General features: G+C 37.1%; 2 protein-coding genes across 9 annotated transcripts; one reads left to right on the forward strand and one right to left on the reverse strand.

The window, feature by feature from the left end:
* The first annotated feature begins 8,297 nt into the window (after positions 1-8,297).
* On the forward strand, positions 8,298-17,860 carry LOC133296591 (PHD finger protein Alfin1). 8 transcript variants are annotated; one of them, XM_061495604.1, is made up of 6 exons: positions 8,298-8,522; positions 8,625-8,657; positions 10,177-10,405; positions 16,627-16,756; positions 16,864-17,178; positions 17,597-17,860. In XM_061495604.1, the coding sequence occupies exons 1-5, from the start codon at positions 8,426-8,428 to the stop codon at positions 17,131-17,133; spliced, it is 759 nt and encodes a 252-aa protein (XP_061351588.1). In that variant the 5' UTR covers positions 8,298-8,425; the 3' UTR covers positions 17,134-17,178; positions 17,597-17,860. The 8 variants fall into 8 exon arrangements, with proteins under 8 accessions (XP_061351588.1, XP_061351593.1, XP_061351590.1 ...); XM_061495609.1 differs by lacking the exon at positions 17,597-17,860 and having other exon boundaries at positions 16,627-16,760; positions 16,895-17,508; XM_061495606.1 differs by lacking the exon at positions 17,597-17,860 and having other exon boundaries at positions 16,879-17,508.
* A 641-nt stretch (positions 17,861-18,501) lies between these two features.
* LOC133296590 (pentatricopeptide repeat-containing protein At1g14470) lies at positions 18,502-20,668 on the reverse strand. The gene has a single exon (XM_061495602.1). It carries the CDS (start codon positions 20,666-20,668, stop codon positions 18,752-18,754), a length of 1,917 nt encoding a protein of 638 aa, XP_061351586.1. The 3' UTR covers positions 18,502-18,751.

Genomic DNA, 20,668 nt, shown 5'->3' on the forward strand with positions numbered 1-20,668 from the left:
AAATGATATAGCAATGTTCTGGCAATTTGATGGAGAATCACTACATGAAAGTTGAGACAGATTCAAGGAATTGCTATGGAGATGCCCCAATCATGGCATACCTGAATGGATCCAGGTGGAAACTTTCTACTATGGGTTGAGTGAAAAAACTAGAGATATAGTAGATGCATCATCTGGAGGAGCTCCCTTGGACAAGACTTACATTGAAGCATATGATATGCTAAAGAGGATGGCATACAACAATTACCACCGGCCAGCAGAGAGGTCAATTGCACTGAATGAAGCTGCATGATTGCTGGAGCTTGATGCTATATCTTCATTAGCAGCACATATATCCTCTCTGAATAAGTCAATAGAGACTCTCAATCTTACTGCTGATGCTAGAGCACAACAAGCACATTCAATTTATAATGCTATAACATGTGTTTTCTGTAATGGCCCACATGTTTATGATGATTGTCCCCAAAATCCTCAATCTCTCTATTTTGTAGGAAATTGGTGGAATCATCCAAATTGTTCCTATTTTGAAGGGCAACAGCAAGGGTCAGCGTATGCTACAGCACTGCAAGATCACAGACCACCATTCTAGCAACAGCATTACCAGCAGCCTGAACAGCAAGCTGACAACTCTGATGCTCTGAAGAGTATGCTGAAGGACTTTATGGCAAGAAGTGATGCTCTTATCCAAGACCAAATTGCATCAATCAAGAACTTGGAGACTCAAATGGATCAGTTGGTGGAAGCTGTGAGAGATATATCATATGAAACACTGCCCAACAATATTGAAGATCCAAGAAGCATTGGATATCTGCAAATCAAAGCTGTAGCATTAGAGAATGAGAAGGCAGTAGATAGACCAGAGGCCATAGAGAACTACCACAATCTGGAGGAGGAAGCTGAAATTCAGAAGAAATGAGGCAAGGTTGTTGTGGAAGATGAATTAAAAGAACAACATGTTGCACCTGAAGTTGCTATCACAAAACAGAATGCTACAGCAAAGCAACAACACTGTCAGCAAGTCAACAGGACAATTAGACCACCACTTCCCTTCCCTCAAAGACTTCAGAAGCAACAAGATGATGTGCTAGAGAATAGCACCTTATGTGATAGTGAGGCTAATGCAAATTTGATGCCCATGAATCTACTAGAAAAGATGGGAATAAATAGCATAAGGTCTACAAAGATGACTTTGCAAGTGCCTAGTCAAGTCATGAAAATATCAGTTGATGTTGTTGAAAATGTGATGATAGGCAACTTTGCACACCCATTGGATTTTGCGGTCCTTGACATGAAAAAGGACCCAGTTATTTCTCAATATCTTGAAGAGTCATCATGCCTATACCCCAAATGTTATGGGAGATATGTGGAAGAGTGAACTGATTCTTGAAATAGATGGAGACCAAGATGAAGGCAATCCAAAGGTCAAGATGAAGGAAGAGCCTACATGCGACAAGAATTTGACCAAGGATTCAAAGTTGTTCTTCTTCCTTTGTTTCAAGCCACCTTGATCATCAACCAAAGTCTGGCTGAAGACTATAAAACAAGCGCTTTTGGGAGGCAACCCAAATCAATTAGGAAATTTCTATACTTTTCTTTAGTTTTATTGCATTTAAATTTCTGAATTTCAATTTTTAGATTAGGATAAATGAGCAAACAGATTACAAACTCATTATTTTTGTTGATGTAAGTGCAATTTATGGGCAATTAAGGTCCCACTGCTACAGCATTGCAACAACACTGCTACAACATTGCTACAACACTGCTACAACATTGCTACAACACTGCTACATCATAGTTGTGGCAGAAGGAATAAGGTGCTGAGGGGAAGAAAGTCAAGTTTAATTCCTGAATGAAATCATGAAAGCACTCAACAAAAAGCTGAGTTTGGAGTCCCCCAAAGCATTTTTGCAAGAACTCTGTTCTAGAAATTGAGTTTGGAGTCCCAACAACAAAGGGACTCCACCATTCTAAAAATTCAATGATAACCCAGGTTGTCTTATTTCTTTCTTATCTATATCTTTTTGTACCCACTGGAAAATATTAGTAAGGAATCTGTATGCTATGTAAGTTTAATTTTTTATTTTATTTTAGTTTGTTTCTATTTCAAATAAAAGAAGTTAGGCAAAACATGAAAAGAAAATAAGGGACTCAAGAAACAAACTTAGTACTGATGTTGAGTTAAAAATGCTGAAATGGTTTAGCATAACATCAATAAGGCAATGTTGTATCTTTGCCTATTCTGTTATGATCTGTATTGTTACAGGATTGCTACAGCACTGGGTAAGCATGAAAGTCAGTGGTTTAAAGCCAAAGTCTAAATGGAAAGCCAAGTTAGACTTGAAAAGCAGAACCAACTCAGGGTGAAAGGCCAATGGATGGACCATTCAAGCACAAGGATCAATTCAAGGGAAGAGAAATTAAGGAATGAATAGCGAAAGAGGGTTTAGGGTTCAACAATTTGTTAAGTTTGAATCCCATTACATTAAATAGATTTGAGGGCTATAAGGGTGAAAGAAGCCAAGCTACAAATTGCCAATGCACAAAGAATTCTTCCTCAAGAAAATAGAGTCAAATGAAAAAGAAAAGAGGGGAAAACCCCAAAAATAGACTAAGTGCAAAAGCACTAAAAAAAAGAAAAAAAAGAGGAAGGCAAAGCTAAAAATGCAAGGTGGACACTCGTTCCTTCAAATCTTGTGCACACAGATGTGGATTTAATCCTGACAAAGCATGAATCAAGCAACTAGACTCGATGATTTTTAGTTTGAAGTTCCAAGATGGATCAACCTGAGAAGCAAGCTCCTAGCACACACACACTGAATCATCCAAAAGCCATGAATCCTTGGGAAGATGAAGCCAACAAGAAATACTGAAGTTGAAGTAAGGATGATGGCTGAAGATCAACAATCAACTGCACAATGTTGTAGCAATGCTGCTGCAATCTGGAGAATCTCAACAATGGCCGTTGATACAAAAGTTACTGAGTTGATGAATGTTAAACCTGAGGAGTGTTTTGTTGCTTGAGGACGAGCAGCGTTTTGAGTTTGGAGTGTGATAACTCTCGAAAAGAGAGTTATTTTAGGGCTTAATTGTGATATTTTGGTACCATGATTGCATATAATTCTCTTGATTTTATATGATTAATGCATGAATTCTATGATTTCATGATTTAATTGAGAATTATGTTAATTATGTGTATTTGGATATAAATGAGCATTGGAAACATTTAAATGCACTTGTTATTTTACTGCAGGTCAACGCTGTAGCATCGGAAAGCAGTGCTGTAGCAGTGCAGATGAGGTCAGCAATGCATCACCTCCAGCAAGCTATGGATCCAAGTCTAATTAGCTAGAAGAAGTTTCTGAACGTGTAATCAGAGTCCTGAGCTGGCTACGCGCTTTAAAACATTCAAAGGATCACCATTAAAGCTTCATTAAATCAGCGATTACATTTCCAAATTCAGACCTGAAACACGAAATGGAAAGAATCTGATGAGATATGCTGCAGCATTATGCGCTGTCCCTGATCAGCGCTGCAGCAAATAAGGAAAGAATTTCCAATCAGCGTTGTAGCAAAACACAGTTGTATATTCAATCAGTGCTGCAGCAAATAAGGAAAGAATCTCCAATCAAGTGCTGCAGCAAAACAGAGTGTCATCCTTATCCACTCACACGACAGATTTGAATGAAGATTTACATGGACTGGAAGAGATGATTGAGACCCAGAATATCAAGTATATAAAGGAACGAACCCTACACACAGAAAGAGGCTAGGAACGCTACACACGCTTTAGACATTCAATCAGATCCTAGAGAGAGAGAAAGTGGGGGAAACACATAGAGAGAATTTGAGGGTTCGTTGAGAGAGATCCAAGGAATCAAAGGGTGAGGCTAGGGTTTGGTAGAGAGATCATCAAATCCGGTGGATCCCTGCACTATTTCGGCGGCTGAAGCAAGGATGATGGTGGTGGAACCTACGGTAGCTGCGGGAGCAGTGCTACAGCAACGTCCCTGTTTTCTTTACTTTAGTTTAATGGAATCTTATTCTTTTTTTGTTGTTTCTTCCCACCCAAGTATGGGCTAAATTGTTATGATTGGGTGATAGAGTACCCTTATTGTGATGTAATCAGTTTGCCTAAACTTTGCTATATGATTGTCCTTTTAGTTGCTTAATAAAGTGCTTATTTTTATTCTTGTTGACTTATCGAGAGAGAGCTGCAAGATAATTAGGGTTTGGGCTATAGAGATATAGGTGAACTCAGAAAGTTATTAAGCATTGTGGTTTAACTAATTTAATTAGTTAATTGTGGGTAGAGAGATCATTCACAACACAAAATCTAATGGAACTTGCACTTAATGATTCATAACTATGTTGGCCATAGAGATGTGGGACTTAGTATACATGTAGAGTTGGTGAGAGCCCTTGCATGCATTAGTGTTCTGGTTACTGAATGGATAATTGTTGTAGCATGGTTACTGCATTCTGGTGAAGTTGCAATAATGGGGAAATTGATCCTAATCTATCTTTAATACCTAGAAAACCTATTTTATTACTGCATTCTTTTAGTTAATTATTATTTTTATTTTATTTCTTAATTGTTTAATTAGTCATTAACATCTTCCAAATTATCTTTGTTACTTTGATTGCTTCACATTGATCCCAACTTTATAGTTTTCTTCGTGGGAACGATATCTGGACTCACACATCCACTTTATTACTTGTTGACACGTGCACTTGCGTAATGTGTGATTGATAAAGGGGTACACAATTGCACAACAGGTACATGGTTACATAAGTTCCATTCAAAAAATAAAATTCATACTACATCAAGGTTCCACAACAAAACAGGACATGTTTTCATAATTTTGTCGATCTCCAAAATATTACATCAAATTCAAATGTTCAACACTTAAACCAACCAAAAGCAATGAACACCTAGTAGCGCTTCCAAACAGCAATTAACTCAATAGAATTTTCCTTGAAATTACTCCATCAAATACTTCTTCGTCCTCTTGCAATTTTATAAAAATTGAGCCCCGAAAGGGGTGAGAAAATTCCCAGTAATGTGATAGAAAATCCGATAATGAAACAATATTAATTTAAATATAGAACTTATAAAGTGCTACCTCATCAAATAAATTTTCGAGCAGGTACCAAAATGTAACAGAATGCGTATATAACGCCAGAATATTGTATGTTTTTAGCACTATTGTGCACACACTAACTGAACTCAATGGAGATTTCATTTGGCCCTTAAAAGAGGAAAATTCCAATTGAGGCCTATGCGAACTGAGCCACGGTTCCTTCTCCCTGATAACTGAGGGATGCCTATATGATGAATGCTTAAAAATATGCGTCATTTCATTAAATCTTCGGTTTTCCAAATTGCATGTACAATGATGTATGAAATGCTATATTTTGCTTCACACACACATGACAACCTGTTTGATGTATGATGTTCATGATCATGACTAAATTTCAAAATCAGACAATTATAGCTCTCTTGAACTATAACACCAAAATCTTTAAAACATAATGTGTCTCAAAACAGAATTCCAACATGTCACATTCAAAAATCATATTACAAATAATTTCAAACAGAGTTTTATTGAGGCACATGAGTAACATATCATAAATTCATGACCTAAATTAATAGTCACAAAAGGTTAATCCACCAAACCCTTACCTTGAGGCTTTAAGGTTTTAACTGATATATCACCAAGTCAATCTAATCTTCTTGAGGCTTGTGAACCTAAACAATAAAGTACCAATCAGAATTCTAATTTATCTTCCTATGTCTATATTTCCGATTTTTAGGCCATTAACTTGGTGCTTCTGTTTTCATTTAACATAACCTTACCTACATGAATTAGGCATGAGCTAATTAGGCTTTTAGCTTGCTGTCAACATAATTATTAACACATGCAAGACTTGATAATTTCGATAATCCAAAGGAACAGTCCCGAAAATGATGAGGAGCTCTCTTCCAAGCTCAAACTCGATTTTGTGCTTGCATGCACCAAGAGTCCATGGTGTTTTCCAACCAAACAGAAAAGAGGGAAGGAGAATGACAAAAGAATATCCTCCTTGTATGCATTTAAAAACCGAAACAGTGAGGGGTGAGAGGAGAGCTTGATTTTTGATTTTTACCTTCTTGCATGTACCCAAGTTCTCACAAATCGATAAAGGAAAACAGCCACCAAGGGATAAGCAAGCACCCTCACACTCCTACTATCCAAGAAATCAAGTCTCTAGCTTTATGCTAGGGGAAAGAAACTCCATCAAAACCGTATGGAGTAAAGAGAAACAAGCAAGTTAGTGAAGACACTCTACCTCCTTGATGCTTGAGGTTCGGCCAAGCAAATGGAGAGGAAGGAGGAATGCAAGCTTAGGTGTTGAGGTCCTTCTCTTAGAACTTGCGACTTTGAGAAGGAGTTGAGAAGGAGAGAATGAGGATTTATTTAGATTCTGAACAGAATGACAAGCAAATCGGATTGGTCTTTCTAGTTACCATGCGCATAGGGAGAAAGGGGTGAGATGGATAAGTGAGCTACTTATTGACCACTAAGGAGCAAGCATTCAGATTTTCTTTTGGATAAGCTAATGGATTAGCCAAGGGCTAAGACTAGAAGGGATTTGGGCTGACTTCATCCTTTAGAAGGACGCTTGGGCCGCAACCCATTAAGAAGAATTTGGCTCAATTTAATTTTCTAGTGAATATTATTTCATGTAACTACTAAGTAGTAACTAGAGTTTTTATATAGAGTAATTAAAATTAATCCTATCCTACTTATACTTATATTTCGATTTCACAACATGTATTCACATCCATAATTGCATTTTAAATAAACTTCCTAATTTATGCGGGTTGTTACACAATGACTCTAAAATGGATTGGGCATCATTCCTACACATATTAAGCATACTTTGAGAGCTTCTACACTATCATTTGCATATTATTTCATATCTTTCAAAGATCAAACATATTTGAGCTCATATCTTAAAAATTCATAAACCATAGTGCTTCAAGTTGTATATCCACACTTTGAGAGTGTGTATTCATTTCCAAATATTTCTCTCCTTGTATTCGTGAGTTGAAAGAGTTGTGAGAACCATTGTTTGAGAGGTAGCCAAATACATAAGTAAATTTGGAGTGAATTGTAAGGTTGCCAAGTACCCGTAAACTTGGAGATTGTAAGGTATCCAAGAACCCAAAGTCTTGGAAGATTGTAAAGGTTTGTCACAGTGGTGGTTGTGGTGGTGGCTTGATGATTGTAGTAATGGTGGTGCTGGTGACGGTAGTGGTTGGGGCGATAGTAATGGTGGTTGGTGATGATGGCGGTGAGGTGATGGCGATAATGGTGGCGGTGGTGATGGTGACAACAGTGGTTGTGGCGATGATGATGGTGGTGGTGGTGATGGTAGCGGTGGTTGTGATGGTGGTGGCGGCGACAGTGGCTGCAATGATTGTGATGGTTGGTGGCAATGATGGTGATGGTTGTGGTGGAGAGTGATTGAGAGAGATAATGTTTCTCATTTTGTGCTCAGGAACAAAAACATAATTTTTTTGATTCTTTTTCGATTCATCCCCGGAATAAAAAAAAATTAATTTTACCAAATGAGTTTTCTATCTATTTTTGTTCCCGGAAACAGAAATTAAAAAAAAATGATTTCGAAAAGATTGTGATAGAGTTTTGCAAATATAAAATAGAGAAACATTGATGTGTTAGAATAAATACTAGGATATTAATACCAAACACTATATTCACGTTGGAGTGATGTGATAAAATAATGTGAAAGTTTGTAACACTTTAAAAGTTTTACAAATATAAAATAGAGAAACATTAATAACAATTTCTTTAATATTTTAATATTTGATAAAATCTTTGCTAACTCAATATTAAAAAAATTCAGATTATTTAGGAAGATTAATATATCATTTTACACAATGATACAAAAAGTGTTAAAATTTTTTTAGAGTGTGATGAAATAATACGTGTTAAATACAACATTATTATTATTATTATTATTATTATGATAAAAAGCTCTAAATAATTTTGTGTTTTATTTATGCTGACCTCTTTTCATTTCTTTCTCAATCTCGTATGTTGAATTTTTATTATATGGGGTAGGTTATACTTTTAATTTTTTATAATATTTTATTTTTATGAAATAAAAAATAAATTAACATTTTAAGTTGATATTATATTATTACAGTTAATTCGATTTTAATCAAATCAAGTTGCGAGGATAAATATTACATCTCTCCTATTCCGATGTTCCGTTCACTATATTAATTTGGATAAACACAAGCTCGTATTTCCCCTAAATCATAGGCTTTTAATCAAAATTGTCTGCCTGAGTCAAAAGTGAAGTCGAACTGGGTAGATAATATCTAACTGCAATTGTTTGGGTACTCAGAATCATAATGGAAGGCATTCCTCACCCAATTCCCAGAACAGTTGAGGAGGTTTTCACTGACTTTCAGGGTAGACGAGCTGGATTGATTATGGCCCTTACTACTGGTAGTACTGCTTCACTTCTTTTCTTTTTTTTTTCTTTTCAAATTTCTCGGGTTTTGGTTCACTGAATTGTTCTTCTGGGTTTTCGTGCTGTTCTTGTTGTAGACGTTGAAAAGTTTTACCAGCAGTGCGGTCCTGGTTAGTTATTTTCATATCTTTTTCTTTTATTTATCATGGGAATTTGAGCGAAATTACACCTTGTTCATTGTACAAGTTCACACCGTACTCTATTTAATAAATTTTTGCTTTTAACTTAAAGCATTCATACTCGTTTGAGTTTCTCTGCTGCAAGCTTACACCACTCACTGCACAATTTTGGTTTATTTTTCGCCATGCTTGTGGATTTTTATTTTTATTTTTTTGTTCTCCGGCATACTTGGTGTTTCTGTTTCTGTTTTGTTTTGTTTTTTTCCAAATTTTTCCCTTTATATGAATACTTGAGGGCATGCATGAGTGACGCCTGTTAGGCTTATTTACAAACACTTGAGAGAATGCATATGCACTGCATGTTAGCCTTATGTCTGAACTTGAGGGTGCATGCCATCACGTAGTGTGTGCGCAAATGAGAGAAAGAGAGGACCTACGACTTTTGTGTTTCCTTTCATAAGCACCCACGGATCTTCATCCTCTTCAATTAGAGATGATAAAGGGGGTGCAAGTATAATAAATTTTGTCAATTGGAGATTCTCTTGTTGATGAAGAACCGTCAAGCACCATTTTGTTTCCTCTTCTGCAAATGATTTGACAAACTTGGTATGTTTAATGTGATTTTAGTTATCATTAATATTTAATACTTCTTTCATACTATTTTGAATTTGATTTTCTTATTATTAGAACATTATTTTGTTTGAATCGAAAAGCATTATTGACTCATCATTGATTACAAAATCCACTAGGTTGGATGTCTGTCTGAGGCTTCTTGTTTTCTCCGTGGCGTAGTTACCTTTATTAAAATTTGTCCTTTGTTATTTATGTCCTATGTCTTTTTGTATCTTTCTCTATATTTTCTACCAGGTTCTTTTACAAAGTAAGTTATGGAGTTTCAACATGGAGGTAGATCTGCTCTTCTTGTGAATGTATTTGTATATTAAAGCTGAATGTAACACTTGGTAGATGGTTTCTTTTTAAAGATATTCATGTCACTTCTCTTCTGAGAATTATTCTTTCTTTTTTTATCAGTAAACAAGAATTATTCTTATTAAAACAGAAAAGTTGCATGAGTTGCTGATTCCTATTGATTGTTTTTTCTATAGCTCAATTAGCAATTCTGGAAGGTACACACCCCTATACCCAAAAAAAGAGGATTGTATATATTTTTAGACAATTTGAAATCTTATTATTTGTTAATATGTTATAAGAAGTTATAAATGCACAAGGAAATTAATATCATATCATTACTGTGATTGTTTTTGATTTGAACCTTTGAGTTATCCTGATGGTCACAGACTCCTCTCTCTGTATTTGGCTACCAGCCTAAAGCACTAAAAACATTGTAGACACCATAGATTCTGCCCTGTAATTTTGATAGTTCCAAAATATTTTGTATCCCCGCCATACTTTCAACTTTGATTGGTGGAATCTTGATGTTTGATTATATTAACTTTTAAGTATTATATACATTGTCTTATTTGTTGACATTAAGCTGTTCTAATTGTAGAGAAGGAGAACTTGTGTCTATATGGATTTCCAAATGAAACATGGGAAGTCAATTTACCTGTTGAGGAAGTGCCTCCTGAACTTCCTGAGCCAGCATTAGGTATAAACTTCGCCAGGGACGGGATGCAAGAGAAAGACTGGTTATCACTGGTAGCAGTTCATAGTGACTCATGGCTTCTTGCTGTTGCTTTCTATTTTGGTGCCAGATTTGGATTCGGTAAGACTGAAAGGTAAGAATTCTTGTTCTTCTATTATACAGATGCAAAGCTTCTTATTCTTATGAACCTTAGAAAATTGTTTTGCTGTTCCTTTTACTTGAAAAGGATAATCAGAAAAATATTATTAATTGTGTAAATAATTTGTACAAAGAGGTCTCTATTTATAGAGAATAAAAACCCTAATTCTTAACCTAATACTTGACCTAATGGGCTTGGCCCAATACAACAAATAATAATAATAAAAGACCTAATATTTACAACACTCCCCCTCAAGCTGAGGAATAGATATTTATCATTCTCAGCTTGCTAGTAAGTTCTTGAAATCTGTCTAAAGGAAGTCCCTTTGTCAATAGATCAGCCAATTGACGCCCAGTGGGAATGTATGGAGTGATAATCAGCCCACTATCAAGTTTTTCTTTGATGAAATGACGGTCGACCTCAATATGTTTAGTCCGATCATGTTGAACCGGATTATGAGCTATACAAATAGCAGACTTATTGTCACATAGCAGCTTCATAGGTCCCTCACATTTTATTTTTAGATCATCAAGTACAATTTTCAGCCACAGTAACTCACAAATGCCTTGAGCCATAGCTCGAAATTCAGCTTCTGCACTTGATCTGGCGACCACATCTTGTTTCTTACTTTTTCATGTCACCAAGTTACCACAAAGAAACATGCAATAACCAGTGGTAGAACGGTGGTCAGTCACGGATCTAGCATAATCAGCATCAGTGTAAACTTCTAAAGAGAGATTGCCATCACGTCGGAATAACAATCCTTTACCAGGAGTAGCTTTAAGATACTGAAGAATTCTCTCTACTGCCTGCATGTGTTTCTCCTTTGGATCGTGCATAAACTGACTGACAACACTCACAGCATAAGCTAGGTCTGGTCTAGTATGAGCCAGATATATCAATTTCCCAACTAGCCGTTGATATTGTCCTTTATCAACTGGAGGACTCTCCTATTCATAGCCTATCTTGTGATTCTGCTCAATAGGAGTATTAGAGGGTTTACACCCGAGCTTTCTTGCTTCTTTGAGAAGATTAAGAACATATTTCCTCTGGCTGATAAAAATTCCTTTCCTTGAATGAGCTACTTCTATCCCTAGGAAATATCTCAGTTTCCCAAGGTCTTTGACTTCAAACTCAGAGGCAAGCCGTGTTTGCAAAATGTGTTTCTCCACAAAATCATCACCTGTGATAATAATATCATCAACATATACAAGGAGCACGGTAAGCTTCCCATTATGGGAGTGCTTGAAGAAAAGAATGTGATCTCCTTGACTCTGTCTGTATCCTAAGGTCATCATAACCTTAGTAAACCTTCCAAACCAGGCCCGAGGTGACTGCTTCAATCCATACAAGGCCTGCCTTTTATAATCTACAAACTTTATTTTCTCCCTTCACAGAATCAAAACCAGGCGGGATTTCCATGTAGACTTCTTCTAACTAACCATTGAGGAAAGCAATTTTCACATCAAATTGATTTATATCCCAATTGTAATGGGCAGCAAGGGATAACAAGACTCTCACCGTATTCATCTTGGCAACTGGAGCAAATGTTTCTTCATAATCAATGCCATAGATTTGAGTGTAACCTTTGGCAACTAATCAAGCCTTGTATCTCTCAAGAGTTCCATCAGAATTATATTTCAGGGCATAAACCCATCTGCACCCTACTGCTTTCTTTCCATTAGGTCTATCAATAACCTCCCATGTTTTATTTTTCTTCAACGCATTCATTTCCTTTTGCATGGCTTGAGCCCAATTCCCATCTTTCAAGGCTTCATGTATTGATTTTGGGATTGCAATAGAGTCTAGTGCTGAAACAAAGCTTTTGTGCTGCGCAGAAAGATTAGCAAAGGAAACAAAATGGGAGATAGGGTATTGAGTACAAGAGGGACAAGAGGAACAAGATTTCTTGGGACAAGATCTTTTTCCTTTTCAAAGAGCAATGGGTAAATCATCAGAATTAGTAGTAATGGGTAAGTCATCAGAAGTATTAACATCATGATCAGAAATATGAGATTCAGGACTTACCAGTGGTTCAGACGATTGAGGTTGCTGCTGAGACAATGTGGGCTGTTTCCTTCTTTGATATACCAACTCAGGTATCATAATCTTCCGTATCTCTGATGTACTTGATGTATCAGTCACAAGAGGATCAGTCACAGGAGGATCAGACACAGGAGGAACAGGAACAAGAGGAGGATACACTGATATAGGTAAATGAGTAGACACTGAAGATTCAAACTCAAAGAAGGGAGGTGATGAGTTTTCTGGTGAAGGATTCTCCCCCTGAAAAGTAACATCCATAGAAACAAAAAATTTTCTACTACCAGGGTGATAGCACTTGTAGCCCTTCTTATCAGGAACATAACCAAGAAAAACACATTTAATAGCCCTAGGATCCAACTTACTGCGATGATGTTTATGAACATGAACAAAAGCAACACACCCAAACACTCGTGGAGGAAGACTCATAGTTGGAATAGAAGGGAAAAAAGAAGTCATAGAGTGAATAGAACTTACATGGTCAAGTACCCGAGTGGGTAAACGGTTAATCAAGAATGCTGCAGTAAGAATAGCATCTCCCCAATAGTATTTGGGTACGTGTGTCTGAAACATTAGTGCACGAGCCACTTCAAGAAGGTGACGATTTTTTCTTTCAGCAATCCCATTCTGTTGGGGGGTGTTAACACAAGTAAGTTCATGAATCATACCGTTATTTCGTATAAATTGGGAAAAACTGTGATTAACATATTTAGTACCATTATCTGTTCGTAGTCTCTTGATTTTTTTACCAAATTGGGTCTCAACCATTTTATAAAATTGAAAGAACAGTTGTGGTACCTCAGATTTTTCACGCATTAAGTAAATCCAAGTTACACGAGTGCAATCATTAATAAAAGAAACAAACCATCTATTTCCAGAAGCATGAAGGACTTTAGAAGGACCCCAAACATCAGAATGAATAAGATCAAAAAGTTCAACACTCTTAGTAATACTAGAAGGAAAAGACACACGATGATGCTTAGCAAATTCACAAATATCACAATGAAAAGACTCAACAGATTTAGACACAAACAATGACGGAAATAAAGACTTGAGTAAACTAAATGGAGGATGTCCCAAGCGCTTATGATGAAGCCAAATCAAAGAATTAGCAGTTGATTGACCATGAGACATCAAGATGTGATATGTTACTTTATTTGCGGGAGATTGTGACACCAGATAGTACAGCCCACCTTGCTCTTTAGCACTACCAATCGTCTTCCCCGTGACGAGATCCTGAGAAACACAATGGGTAGGGAAGAAGGTTACAGTACAATTCCAAATCTTTTATAATTTTATGAATAGAAAGAAGATTCGTGGAGAGTTTAGGAACATGAAGAGCATCTTTAAGATGTAAGGACTGCTGTAAGTTTATGTCACCAGAACCCGCAACTGATTGTATGTGAGCCATTAGCTATGACGGCGATTGTATGAGTTCCAATGGTAGGATGATAAGAAGTAAAGGAGTCAGCACAACAAGCCATATGATCAGTAGCACCAGAATCAACAACCCAAGAATGTTTAAAATCATTACACGAAGAAAGGAAAGAATAAGTTTTGGAGCTCATACCAGTCATAGTCAAAGCACTAGTATCAGATGGCTTACTCAGAGAATCAAGGATGGTTCGGAGCCGTTCCAACTCATCTGGACGAAATGCAGGTTTGGTCTCATTAGGTGCAGAAGTTATTTTAGAAGAAGTAAAATGCGGTTGACCACACATCCTAGCCATCTTTTCTAAGACAGTTTGCTTTCCATGAGGCGAAAGCATAGATCCTTGATATGACCTGTTCTTTTACAATAAGAACACCATCGATCATCTCTCTTAGGTCTAGAAGATGCACCATTAGAAAATTTTGTAAAGGAACTCCTTTGAGAAGAGGCCATACTGCACAAAATTGGTCAAAGGATAACACCAAGAAGCCAAAAATAACACACAAATACCAAACGACGTCCGATCTGAGAGGAAAGCACAGATCCAGAAAGAGGACAAGAAGACGAGAAGAATGGCGGTGGTCCGGTCCAAAAACACCACCGCACGCGCCGGAGAAGGAGCTGCGCGTGGGCTTCACTCGCGGAGACTGAGGCGGCGCGTGAGAGCGCGTGGAGGGTCTTCTGCGGCTGAGATTTTTCCGGCGTGGTTGTCCGGTGAGCGCGCACCTGTCTGTGGGTGGTCGAGGTTGAAAAGTCGTCGGAAAGAGGTCCAAACGGTGAAGACAGATCTAATTGGAGACGGTCGGAGGTGTTTGGGTCGTCTGTGGCTGAGGAACGGTGCGTAGAATGATAGAAGGAAGAAAAATAAGGTCAACAGTGGTCCCCTTGGTCTAAAAGGTCCCCGGAAAAAAATTTCCGGTGGCGGCTGATGGCAGCAAGAGGCAGAGAAATTAGGGTTTTAAAAAAAGACAATAGGCGCGGAAGCAGAGCCCTCAAGATCGAGAGCTCTGATACTAACTTGAAAAGGGTAATCAGAAAAATATTATTAATTGTGTAAATAATTTGTACAAAGAGGTCTCTATTTATAGAGAATGAAAACCCTAATTCTTAACCTAATACTTGACCTTATGGGCTTGGCCCAATACAACAAATAATAATAATAAAAGACCTAATATTTACAACACTTTTAAATTCACAAATTTGTTTTTCCTCAACTCACTCCTGCCTTTCACTTTTTTTCCAATAAATATTTGGGTTTACGTAGCCCTCTAGTTTTGAACTTCTTTGACACATTTAGATTGTTAGGCATCATTAATTTCGAGCAGCGCACAACATTTGAGTGAAAATTAATCATTATTACTATAGTCTGTTGAGAAATTTGCAACATCGTTATTAATTTGCCACTTCTTTAATCTATTAAGGCTATAGTCAAACATTGCAATTTATGTAATATTCTTGATGATGTGCTCATGGATGTCATAGTAGTAATTGTTTATAATGTTTAAAACTTGAAACATTGAGTAATAAATGAAAAATCAAGGTTCTTTCTGTTTCTGTGTTTTTGATTTTGTTCTTTATTTTATTTGTACTGTATATCAGAATAGGAGTATCGGTTTAAGCATTGTGCACTAAATAAAAAATTAAGGCGGTGTTTTTTTTTTGTTTCCATTTTCAGTTGTTTTCACTAATATTTACAAAAATATCACCTTATTTTCACTTTGTTTCCTGTTTTCAACAATTTGCAAAACAAATGGTGAAAACAACAATTTCACTGTCTCCTTCACAACATTTTGGAAATAGGAAATAATGTGAAACAAGTTGGCAATTTTGTGATTACAAACGAAAACATATCAACTGAAAATGAAAACTAAAAACAAACTAAACACCTCCTAAGTTTCTCTCCGTGTGTGTTGTATTGTCTGTGTGTGTTTTGAGTTTGCTCTTTGCTTTATTTCTACTGTATCCCTGAATAGGAGTAGCAGTATCTACATTACGGAGTATCAGTATCTACATTACTACAAGCGAGATGAATTGTTGATTCTTAAAATTAAAGAAGTTCACTTGATATACAATGACCTAGTTCCATTATGGCCTTGGAAATAATGCAGTCTTGAATATTAAAGTCTATTATTGGATTTCCACTTGCAGGTGTGACTGATATGTATCTAGTATGGCAATGTGTATATTGAATGCTTTCACATCTTTTCTGCTAATAGCTTCTTGATATGAACTCTTGAAAGTATTTTGCTGCGGCCTGACATTAGTAGGACTCTGCAAAAGCTAACTGATTTTTATGGTCTTAAGCTAGAGCAATGTCTTTTCATTAGCTAGTGAAAACAGTTTGCCATGCTTGCAGCTTCATATTACATAGCTGATTTATATTTGTCCCAAATTGGGTATATTAAAGGAAATTTACATATATTCTTCTGGGGTATATTTCAGCCTCCCATTGAATCCCTTTCCCAATATAATTGCTGAGAGTCAATTGAATATTTAAAAGGAGCTAAGCATTTGTCAGATCAAATAGCATGCTGAAGGTTGGGTGATAAATGATATATATTTTTTGCTAAAATGGGGGAAAAGAAGGAAACAAAGAAAAATGCAATATTCCTTAAGGAGCCCAGCGGAAAAAGTATATTGCTAGTTTGTATATACATTGCTAGAAATCCTAATAATTCTTTCGTATATGAGATTATATTTAGGAAGTGCTTATAGTTTTGTTTCAAATCAATATTTACAGGAAAAGGCTTTTTCAGATGATAAATGATCTGCCAACCATCTTCGAAGTTGTAACAGGAAGTGCTAAGCAATCAAAGGATCAATCAGCTGCTCACAACAATGGCAGCAAAAGCAAAGCATGTGGAAAGGTGGTATGCAGGTTTCAATTTCAATTTCATGTTCGTAGTTTATGTTTCTATCACTGCCAAAATGTGGAAAGTCACTTAGGTCCTCCTGTATCGGTGCTGCCTTTTAACAGTCCCGCCAATCTGAGTCTCAGGCCAAGGGAGTGAAGATGTCTGCACCACTCAAAGAAGAGGATGAGAGTGGAGAAGAAGAAGAAGATGACGAACAAGGTGCAACATGTGGGGCTTGTGGTGATAATTATGCCAGTGATGAGTTTTGGATATGTTGTGATATGTGTGAGAGATGGTTCCATGGTAAATGTGTTAAAATCACTCCTGCTAAGGCTGAGCACATCAAACAATACAAGTGCCCAAGTTGCAGTAACAAGAGAACTAGAGTTTAGAAGCTCAGATCCTTTGGAGCAATCATCAATCAAACAACGGATAAGGTTTAGAACGTTGATAACAATTTATAAGTGAAAAAAGTTGTTTGCCTGTTCTAGCCAATGAACTTGGATGAAGATGAAATTTCAAGTTTTGCTAGTGTTCATTCCTATTGTCTGATCTGTGGAATTGTGTTTAAAAGTAGTCATTGGCAATGAAGATATTATATTAATATATTCTGCAGTAGTTCTGATTTTGTTTCAGCATGGTCTAGTTTGACCCATGTTCCTGATTTCACCTAGTGCGCGAAGGCTTTTGTTATTGTTTTTATTGTATTTCTTGTATTTCTGCATCATATTCTGTGGGAACCAAGGTGGGCCTTTTCATATGGGAACCATGTTGCGTTCTATTTAACTATTTATTTATAAATGTAAAATTTAGAATGAAAAAGCAGGATACTGACCGATGCCTGTATTGTCACAGCTGCAACAATTTCCCCCAAATATGAGGATTTTCTTTAGCAGGATTTTGAAGGAATCTTTGGGGCACCAAAGCATTAAAGCTCCTACTGTTACCATGCTTAAATCCAGCTAGTGTAGAGAAAGATTATTGAGTCGTCTCTAGTGGAAGTCATTTCTCCGCTCCCTCCGTTCTTTCTTTCTTTCCCCAAGCCCCCACGGCCCACCCCAGCTCACCATCTTAATGTTTTGTTTCTGTTGAATACCTAAACACGATCGGGATGTTGGTTGGAACTTTTAAGTGGTGAACAGACTAATATTCCATGTTTAACACTTGAGCGTTATGACATTTACTAGAGATAGTTGCTTGTTTATCCTGTTACTATGTCGTATAAAGGAACATCTAATACTCTTCAGAACCCCTAAAAGAACTATGGAAAAGAGGAAGTACTTTAATTGGTTACTCTCGTGACGGCAAAGTAACAGGCATTTTGTGGGAAAAGTACATATTGGTTCACCTTCAAATTGCTGTTTAAATATTTGAATTGGATTAACCAAGGGGTTTTTCGTTACTTGATGGTTAACACTCCAGCAGCATAGATCAGAACTGGTGTACCATTTTTATAATATAAATTTTGTTGGTGCTATAACCCCAAAAAAAAGAAAAAAAGAAAAAAAGAAAAAGAAAAAGCATCCTTAAAAGACGCATGGATTAACCAAGTAGTGTAAAATCACCAGCAACACTTTTGATGTTAACAACCATCAGGGGAAGAAACATTGCAAATGCTTCCCTTGATTATGTGTCTGCAGAATACCAGCTTACAAGTAATCTTCGCAAGAACATAGCCCGTCGCTGAAGCAGTGAAATCTGTTATTATCCCTCACAATTATCTTTCTTCCTTCTAACTTAGATATCAACTTAATGCTTGTATGGCAAACTCGAAATATCCTTAAATTCTTCCCCACTCTTATGACTGGCCCTATATCATTGCTTAGAAGAGCAAAATAGATAGCCAACTTCTCACTGTGAACTCCCACCATTTCCTTTTCTTCTCCAACACCTCACAGTATACAGCTTTTATCAACTATGTATGCTGTCATCCTCAACTTAACCTTGAGATTTGCCAGTAGCTTATAGATGTTATCTGATCGTTCATGTGATCTGTCTTCCACAATGTACTTATGAGTTAAGCTCCACCCAGCTCCAAGCAGTTGGCTTTTTCACTCCCTGTTTTCTCATTGTATCCCTGACTTTGTCAACATCTTTCCACCTACCAGCCAATGCATATATGTTGGAAAGCAACACGTAATTGCCAGAATCGTGTGGCTCAACCTTGAAAATTTTAGCTGCAGCAAGCTCCCCGAGTTCAACTCGTTTATGAATGAGGATAGCATTTAAAAGAGATCCATAAATTCCTGCATGGGGTTCCATTGGCATGCTTTGAATCAATTTAACAGCTTCTTCTAATTTACCAACTCGACCTAGCATATCAATCATACATGCATAGTGGTCTACATCAGGAACTTTGATTGATTCAAAAACTTTCTGACCTTCTTCCAGTAATCCTGCATGACTGCAAGCAATCAATACACCAATATATGTTATGCGGTCTGGTTCAATACCATCTTCTTTCATTTTTGACATTAGCTTGATGCCTTCCATTCCACGCCCATGGGCTGCAAGCCCAGAAATTAATGTATTATAGGAAACTAAATCTCTGGCTTCCATTTCTTGAAATATTATTGTGGCATCTTCCATGCTTCCACATCTCGAGTACATGAAAATCAAAGAATTGTATCCAGAGATGCTAAGCTTGATCTGATTTTCATTGAGCATCCTCACGGCCCAATTACCCAAACATAGTGCTCCAAGGTGTCCACAAGCTGAAAACACACTCACCATAGTCACCTCATCTGGTTTTGAATCTTTACTAGAGATCATTTCCTTGAACAGCTTGATTGCCATCAGTGACTCGCCATTTTGAGCATAACCAGCAATCATCGAATTCCAGGAGACAGTATCCTTTTCCGGCATCTTATTAAAGAGATCTCTTGCCAAGGATAAATCCCCTACTCTTGCGTAAGCAGAAATCATGGCATTCCATGTAACAGAATTCCTACACATACCCAATTGGTCAAAAATCTTCTGAGCTACCTCAAGGTTTCCGCATTTTGCATGCATATCAAGCAGAGCTGTCATGACAAAATAATTTGAACGGAAATTCACTTTGTCTAGCTTTCTGGCAATTGACTCTGCAAGACAAGAATCACCAAGAGATGAACAAGACGATACGACAATTACCCATGTTGTTTCATTTGGTTCATTTCTAGATTCAAGCATGTCATTGAACAATCTTACAGTCTCTTGTGCTGCTCCGCTTTGAGCATATCCTGATAGCATTGCATTCCAAGATACCACACTTCTTTCTGGCATCTTATCAAAATACATCCTTGCAATCTTCAAATTCCTCGACTTTGCATACCCAGTAACCATGGTGGTCCAAGTAATAACATTCCTTTCTGACTCACCCATCATATGAAAAAGCCTACTTGCTTCCTCTTCATTCCCGCACTTCCAGAATCCAGAAATTATCATATTCCAATCTGCAACGGTTCTATCAGGCATTTCATCAAATTGTTTCCTGGCAAGCTGGATAGGTCCAAACTTAGCGTACATACCCATAATTGCATTTCGAACATAATGATCACGACTATGTCCCAGTTTCAGTACATGAGTATGAAACAGCATGCTGGCCTTTCCAGCAGATTTTATCAAAACCGGATAGAAGGTTGTATCAGGCTTTATGTCATAGTATTGCATATGTTTAAAGAGAGAAACTACCTCTATGTGAGCACCAATTTGTGAGTAATATTTGAGCATGCAGGTGAAGACATGTGCATCAGGGTATGCTGCCATTTGAAAAATGTGGCAGGTGTAGCTTGAGGGTGCAAGAAGGCGTATGCATTGGGTTAGGAGCAGAGCCACCCAGTGGTTGTGGTGGTGCTGGGAGTGGTGGACGAGTTGTGCATGGAGCTGTTTAAGATATTGGAGATTGGTTATTTTACAGGCTATGCTTTTCTCGTTCAAAGGGAACAT

This window comes from Gastrolobium bilobum, unplaced genomic scaffold (genome assembly GCF_033153095.1).
Source record: "Gastrolobium bilobum isolate Gb01-03AN ecotype WA unplaced genomic scaffold, APGP_CSIRO_Gbil_v1 utg8160, whole genome shotgun sequence".
Lineage (NCBI taxonomy): Eukaryota > Viridiplantae > Streptophyta > Magnoliopsida > Fabales > Fabaceae > Gastrolobium > Gastrolobium bilobum.

Excerpts from the sequence above, each read along its gene's own strand:
- LOC133296591 (XM_061495604.1), top strand. The coding sequence starts at position 8,426 with ATGGAAGGCATTCCTCACCCAATTCCCAGAACAGTTGAGGAGGTTTTC. Across the intron at positions 8,523-8,624 it reads GATTATGGCCCTTACTACTG|ACGTTGAAAAGTTTTACCAG; the intron begins GTAGTACTGCTT and ends TTCTTGTTGTAG. Across the intron at positions 8,658-10,176 it reads TTACCAGCAGTGCGGTCCTG|AGAAGGAGAACTTGTGTCTA; the intron begins GTTAGTTATTTT and ends TTCTAATTGTAG.
- LOC133296590 (XM_061495602.1), bottom strand. The coding sequence starts at position 20,668 with ATGTTCCCTTTGAACGAGAAAAGCATAGCCTGTAAAATAACCAATCTC.